The 8,182-nt window shown below is 28.5% G+C and overlaps 2 protein-coding genes across 2 annotated transcripts; one reads left to right on the forward strand and one right to left on the reverse strand.

The window, feature by feature from the left end:
- Positions 1–4: 4 nt before the first annotated feature.
- On the reverse strand, positions 5–1,466 carry LOC124494309 (very-long-chain 3-oxoacyl-CoA reductase-B). The gene is made up of 2 exons (XM_047057479.2): positions 459–1,466; positions 5–392 (listed from the first exon to the last, which is right to left on the reverse strand). The coding sequence occupies exons 1-2, from the start codon at positions 1,092–1,094 to the stop codon at positions 78–80; spliced, it is 951 nt and encodes a 316-aa protein (XP_046913435.1). The 5' UTR covers positions 1,095–1,466; the 3' UTR covers positions 5–77.
- A 780-nt stretch (positions 1,467–2,246) lies between these two features.
- LOC124494302 (uncharacterized) lies at positions 2,247–3,906 on the forward strand. Its single transcript, XM_047057471.2, has 3 exons — positions 2,247–2,611; positions 2,685–3,370; positions 3,442–3,906. Exons 1-3 carry the CDS (start codon positions 2,364–2,366, stop codon positions 3,768–3,770), a joined length of 1,263 nt encoding a protein of 420 aa, XP_046913427.1. The 5' UTR covers positions 2,247–2,363; the 3' UTR covers positions 3,771–3,906.
- Positions 3,907–8,182: the final 4,276 nt, after the last annotated feature.

Raw genomic sequence — 8,182 nt, forward strand, 5'->3', positions numbered from 1 at the left:
TGAATTTTTGAGATTTAACAAATTTTATTTTTTCGTACTAAATTTTTTTTTCTTTGATTCGATTTTAATTAAATGAATCAAGATTTTCTTGTCAATCTACGACATTTACGTTGCCATTCAGATAATGTTTCAATACAATATAAAATGGTGGCGGTTAAAAATCTGGGCAGATAGCCGAAATTTTCGGTTGTATCCCAATTGATTGTACACAAGGCACCTTGTACATAACGACGAGCAGATGGCAACATTAGAATAGGTTTCATTTCCATTAAACTTGTTGACATTGAACCCGGTGTCAAGGTATAGATGAGTACATTGTTAGCTAAACATTCTTGATGTAGACCACGTGAATAATAAGCAATAAATGATTGGAAATATTTGAATTTTTCAAACTATTCAAAAAAAACAAGACAAAAAAGGTGTTAAAAAACTAAAAATCAAATAATCGATATATTTACCTTCGTTGAACCATATGAAATTGCCGGCCCATTGTGTAACGATGTAATCGATGTAATATTGATAATTAAGCCATTACGATTCATTACCATTGATGGTAATACCAATTCTGTCATACGTATTGTGCTCATTATATTTGCATTGATTAAATCACGATGATATGTTGTTGTTGTGGTCGTGGTCGATGTTCCATTATCATCATCTTCAAATTCATCAACATTATCAGGAAAATTATTACAGTTATTCACCAAAATAAATACATTATTCGTATCGATATTAATAAATTTACGTATGTTATCCCAGATATTTGATCGGCGAAAATCAACAATCATAATACGTATCTGTACGAATGGACATTCACGTTGAATTAATTGTTTTTTCTCTTGTAATTGGGCGGCAGGATCGCCACTAATAATCATAAGGTTATAACCTTTTAATGCTAATTGTCGTGCAAATTCATAACCAACACCACCATCAACAATTTGTCCAGTAATCAATGCCCAATAACGTCCATTATTTGTTTCCCATTTAAATTGTTTACGATTCCAATAATTCCATATAATCATCGTTGTACGTAATATAATGATGGCAATGGTTGTTCCAATCGTTATGGATAAAAATATCATTGATACATACATTTTGTCAGTTTGTTGTTAATAATAAAATTGTGCAGTAGTCATTAATGATGAAATTTTATCGTATGATCGTTTGTCATTTGTTTGTTTGTTTCGGTGGTGGTGGATTTATTTTGTTTGACATACATTGATTACAAATGTTCATTGATTGGATGATATGAAATAATGAAATCATTGCTTGTGTTTATATGATTTTGAGCTTGATGTTGATTTTCGATTAACCGCGGTTGGTTGATTGGTTGTTGTTGATTTTTTCTTTCTTTCTCGTTCATTTTAATTAAAATCAAGGACAATAAATCATGATTTCGTAGTAAAAGACGACTAATTTCCGAATCTAGAATTTATGAATTTCTTCCAATTCCTAGAAAATGAAAATTATTCAAAAACAACAGAAAATAGACATAAAAATGCTCACACGGTTTTTTTTTGAATTCGAATATTTATACAAATTGATTTGGTTTTTTTGCAATCCATAGATGGCGCATCAAATAAATTTTCCTTGAATAAACATTTTATTTTCTCTTGGCCACAGATGGCGCTGTTATTCAAAAAAAAATGTTTTCAAATAGAATGAATTGAATAAAAATGATGGTCAAAGGACCAGTTTATTATTTTTATGATTATTTATTAAAATTAAAAATTCTTTTCACTGTTATCTTATAAATTTGAAAAATTTGTAACATTGTGACATCAGTACGTACATCATCATCATCGATGTATTTTTCATTTTTACTAATTTCTGAGTTTTGATTTCATCATTTTGTATTCGTTTTACGATGTTTGTTCTGTTTTTCTTTTCAAAATATTTATACAACAAAAAACAGCAACAGAATAGAATTTGTTTATTCTATTCGACGATGATGGCCAACCCCACCACCATCAGTAGCATGATAGCGAGAAAATGAGTCCATTGAACAAAAAGGCAATAAACAAACAATAAACAAAACCAAAAAAAAAAAAAATCCTCGTATTGAATTGTGATGATTAATTTAAACAAATCGTCATCATCACCATCATCTCCGAGATATAAATGGATGCACTAAAAACAACAACATGGTTACTATTACTATGGTTACCTTTTTTTTTAGTAATATTTGGCTTTCCTTTGTGGAGATGATTATGGATAAATTTCGGACAATTTACAGAAAAAGAAAATAGAAAACATTGTTGCTGATTGATGTTATCAATTTCATCATTGAGTTATTATTATTGTTATCATGATCAGAGAACAAAATCCAAAATTTTCAATAATAAATAAATGTTATTATTATTATGCCATTTTTGGATCTAAAATTTATTCGAAAAAGAATTAATTATCATTATTTTATGATACGAATGTCGATACAATCATTAACATTACCATTGCCAATATCATCATCATCATTGCGTCAATTTAAACGCCGAAAAAGATGGCCAACATTCAATTGTCTTTTATTCGTGGCCATATTCTTCATAATCATATTGCCATTATTATTGATTTATCGTCTTTATTGGTTTCGTGATTTTATCTACATAATTAGGTAAAATTAAATTTTTTTTTTCATAATTTTAATAATAATAATTTGTTTGGTTTTCGTACCTTTTTCCTTCAAGACCAACATTTGATCATAAGGTGACGTTTAAAAATGTGATTACACATTATCATCTGATCGATAGCGGTAATGACAGTACTGATGATCAATTATTGTGTTCATTTCATGGATGGATCGCACGAAATAATCGACAGCCAAATATCAAAGTGATTGATGCATTTCTATTTTCATTAGAATTTGATTTACTTGAAATTCGTTTACGTGAATTATGGCCTGTTGTCGATATATTTATTGCAATGGAAGCGAATCGTACATTTAATGGTCAATCAAAACCATTATGGTTACGTGAACAACAACAATTCACTAAACGTTTTGAATGGGCATCAGAAAAATTGAAAATTTTCAATTGTCCAGATCTTCGTCCATTGGAATCAGGACAAAGTCCATTTGTGAATGAAATTCGTATGCGTAATTGTATGACATGGACAATACGTTCATTGGCTCGAACCAATGATTTGATAATTGTTGGTGATGTTGATGAAATACCAAGACGTGAAACAATCAATCTATTTCGTCGTTGCGATGGTTTTCCAGAAATTGTACATTTACAAATGAAAACATTTTTTTATTCATTTGAATTTTATTATTCATCAGATGATTTTTGGCAAGCTAAACTGCAAACATATGATCGAAAAAGATTCTATTATAGCCATCAAAAAGGTAGTGAACATCTACTTGCTGATAGTGGTAAGTTCAATGGTTCGATACTATCGATTGATTTTTTTCATTTTGTTTTTTTTTTTAATTTAAAAATTAAGGTTGGCATTGTACATTCTGTTTTCGTTACATTCGAGATTTTCGTTTTAAAATGACAAGTTATTCACACAATGATCGAATAATGGGACGTAATTATCTTCTCGATGATGATGAAATACAACGACGTATTTGTAATGGATTGGACATTTTCGATATGTATCCTGAAGTTTATAGTTTTAAAGAATTGATGCAGAAATTCGGTCCAATACCACACATGGATAGTTTTATCGATATACCAGCAACGTTATTACGATATTCGAAACGATTTCCATTCCTGTTGAAAGGAAATTGTATACGTGATGATTATCGCCATCGTAGTAGTTTGAAATGACAGAAAAAAAACAAAAATTAATCAATCATCAAACGACAACAGAGGGAAAAATCAAAACACTTACAAGGATGTTGGATGTGTGGACACATTGTCATTTGTAAGAAGATATATGAATTGATTTGGTCAAAACTAAATATAAAAAAAAATATTGCCTTCAACAACCACGAAATTGATTTTTGCCATATGATAGCCTATCTTTGTTTAATCAAACAGAAAATAAATGCATCGCAATGAAATTAATTAATGGACGCACACAACAACGCAAACGTTTTTCAATTGTCAACATATTCGATCCAATTTTTTTTTTCTGTTTCTCAGTTTTATTTTCAGAAATGAAAATGTGAGAGGGAAAAATAATCCTTCCATGTGGTGATAAATTTGTAAATTCAAACAATGACAAACAAAAAAAAAGTTATTTTTGAAATTTCAAAACGTTTATTTTTTTTAATATTGTTTTTGCTATTTTTAATTACAATAACTGGACATTGAAAGTGTTGAAACAGGGGGGGGAAAAAAACATCAACTGATGTGTCATTGAATTTTCAATCAATCAATCTTTCATTGAGTGGAGAAAAAAAAAGTGATGATTTAAAGACAAAATTTTTTATAAAAAAGACAAACAATCACAAAATTGAACATGAATAATTCAATCCATTTATATTTGTTGATGAAAAATATTTGTCCACAAGTGAAACCGAAAAGATTTTCCGATATTGATTGAATAAAATGGCTAATTTTTAATCGATCACGAAATTGTCGAATACGTTGTAATTGTTTGAAATGTCGTTGATGACGATGATGCTGGTGCTTTTGGTGTTGGTGATGATTATCGACAACAACAAAACTACGAACATAACGTTTCATTGTTGAATGATAAAATTGTTCATTATAAGATGGAATCAATGATAACCAAAGATAAACGGCAATTGTTGAAAAAAATACGGACAACAAAAGTATGACCAGAATGGTATTCACTACGGACATTCGTTGTTGTTGACTATAAAATAAACTGGAGATGATAATCGAAAATTTTGAAATCAATTCCATTTTTATATAAAATTCACGTGAAGTATAATTCATTGTACTTATTTCATTGAATAATATCAAATAATGACGATGAAATTGATGCCAAAAATTTCTGATTCTTGATTTAGATTTAAATCTAATCACTAATTGTTTCACTTGTATACGAAATAATTCAATATATTGTAACAGATGACGTATAGAGATGAATAAAATACCAAATGAATGTTTTGTATGCCAAGCGATGGCAATACAAACGATAATGAAAATGAAAACTTTGATGAAATCGATTCGATTGTCCCAATATATGTATAATACCCAATACAGTATCCTTAATAACGTGAGAATCAAAATATAAAGCAATGATTTATAAATTGAATTCGCGATTAGATTCGTTATCGTCATAAACCAATGGAAATAATGGCGATATTTTGGTTCGACAAATGTTTCATCATTATGAAAATATTGATATTTTCTAAATATATCATTTATACGACAATCATATGTGAGAATTTTTCGGAATGCAACGAACCATACGGTTTCTAGTATAAACAATACGATTATAGAATACCATAAGATCAGATTGAATGATTGAAATTTCAAAATTTTTTCCAAATCATTCAATGTAAATGGAAAAATTATTGTCGCTGTTGCTGGAAATGCAACTAAAATGATTAGATATACGATTGTAATTGTTGCTGCTAATACGATGGTTATTGATGGTAAAAATGTTTGAAACGTATGTGGAATTGTTCGCCGATAATAATCATCAAGGTTGTAATCCATTCGGGCAATATATTTTTTCCATGATTGAAAAAATGATACGGCTATATCAGATAATGGTATTTCATGAGAAAATTTTTGTGGCCAAAGTTTCATTTTTAATAAAAAATTTTCCATTTTTTGTTGTCGTTGTTGTTGTTTGTTCACAGAATTCAAAAGTCAGAATCATAATGAAATGAAATAATAAATCATTGAAAATGAAACAGAATGTGAAATGAAAAAAAAAATCATTACAATCACATGATCAACATTTGCACACACACACACAACAACAACAACAACAACAATAGCGACAGAGACAAAGCTCACTAGAAAAATGGTACATTTTCATTCATACGAATTCATTTTTTCTCACTTGAATTTGAAAATAAATTCACGTTAGAAACAGATAATCATGTATGTATGTGTGTTTGTGTTCTATTGATTTTTAATATACAGCATAAGTATAATATAATAACAACATTAAGACCGGAAATAGAACTGTAACGTTATTTATGAATATTGATTACAATAAGCAAATTTTTTTATAAAATAATAAAATCAATGAAAAATTGAGTAAAAATAATTCTGTATATTTATATTTTGTTATGAAAAACGCCTGTCCACATGTCATGCCAAATTGATTCATTGAAATTGTCTGTATGAAAAGATTCAAATGAATGGTATGATGATTGAATGATTTGGCCAGTGGATAATGATTATTATTGATTATTAATTGATTTCGACGACATTGTAAATAGTATTGTTTACGTGCATTCCAATCACATAGATAATGCCAACATTTTTCATTATAACTAGGTATCAATGAAACACGTGAATAAATGGCCGTGTTTGAATTGAATGCACACATCAATAATAGAACGAACATCGAATTGAATATATTCCAATGAATTTGTTGTCCATAAAAAATACTGCTGAAAATTATTGAACATTTGGATATCATTTCAATGGAAAGAAATACTGCTCGTAATGAACAATTCAATTTGGATGTATCATCATATAATTTCACATAATTCCGATAAAATTGTTGCCAAATTAAATGTTTATTAATAATAATTCGTTTACAGTGGCGCTGTTGTCGATGATGATGATGATGATTGATAGTATTTCGTTGTAAAACAATTTCCAATAAATCCTGCAATAATTGTTTGGATTGTAAACGAAAAAATTCAATCATAAACAATAAATATTTCATCGAAATAAATAGCTGGCCAAATGTATAGCTAGTGTGAATGTAGACAAAAATTGCAATCAAGATGAATAAAATGATATTCAACAAATGAATTTGACTATTTAAATATGATAGAATTTTACCATAAACAATCAATATGAATACAATGCTTACACCAGCAGTAAGTAAACGATAAATCATGCCAGAGAAAATGTTTGAAATTAAAATGAAACGTGTAAAATAACGATGAATATTCGTACATAAATAATGGCAATTATTATCATGACGAGAATATTCAATAAATATATCATTCACACGACATTCATAACGAAGGATTCGTCGAAATACACCTAGCCACATGTATTCCAATATTAACAGAGTGAATATGGCATAAATGGCCAATATACGGCATTCATTAACATGTAAAATATGATCCATATCATTCAATGAAATAGGCAGACCAATCATTTTTGGGCCAATAACTAATGTGATTAAAAAAGAGATATTTACAGCTGATGCAAATGTTATGATTATTGTACGGCGAAATGTTTTCAATGTCCATGGTATTTTATGATTTTGATAATCATATGGATGATATTCAATACGTGCAGCATATTGTTTCCATGATTGAAAACATTGTTGCATAATCGTACGAATAGAAATGGGTGATGGACATTTATAACGTAGCCATAATTTTTGGATCAGTTTTATGAATATCATCAATGACATTGTTTCACGTTTTTTTTTCTTTATTCCAGTTGAACAAAATATCGAATGATGAAAATTTGATTGAGAATCGTGTGTTATTTATAACAACAACAATAAAAATTATTACTTAAACTACCACACAACCGCAAATTGTCGTCGTTTGTTGGAATTGAATTTTTTATGAAACATACACACACACACGCAAACATACACAGTGATTCTATACCATTTATTCTCCATTTTGGTAAATGAAAAGAAAAATGAAATATAGAAATTCAAAGAATATTCTGTATTGATTATCAATCAATGATGATGGTAATTTTTCATTTTTCATTTTTCATTTTTTTTTGCTTGAAACACAAACACAAAATCGAAAGAAAAAAAACACCACAATACATAATTATCTTTTAATGATAACTAAGAGAAATGAAAAAAAAAGTTTATCTTCATTTTTCATGCCCAAACAGGAAAAGAAAAAGAAAAGAAAAACAATAAGAAAAAAATGTCAAAATGATCGAAATTTTCAAGAAAAAGTTTTTGTGACATTTATTATTATTAAGTTTTTGATTGAAAATTCTTATATTCTGTATTGATTATATCATTTGTGTGTGTATGTGTGTGTAACAAATTAACGGTTTCGTTTTTTTTTTCGATTCCAATATGATAGAATCGATGATAACCGTAATGGTAAAAGGCATTATTATGATTCCATCTGGCTAGATGATCT

The sequence above is a fragment of the Dermatophagoides farinae genome, chromosome 6 (assembly GCF_024713945.1).
Source record: "Dermatophagoides farinae isolate YC_2012a chromosome 6, ASM2471394v1, whole genome shotgun sequence".
Taxonomy (NCBI): domain Eukaryota; kingdom Metazoa; phylum Arthropoda; class Arachnida; order Sarcoptiformes; family Pyroglyphidae; genus Dermatophagoides; species Dermatophagoides farinae.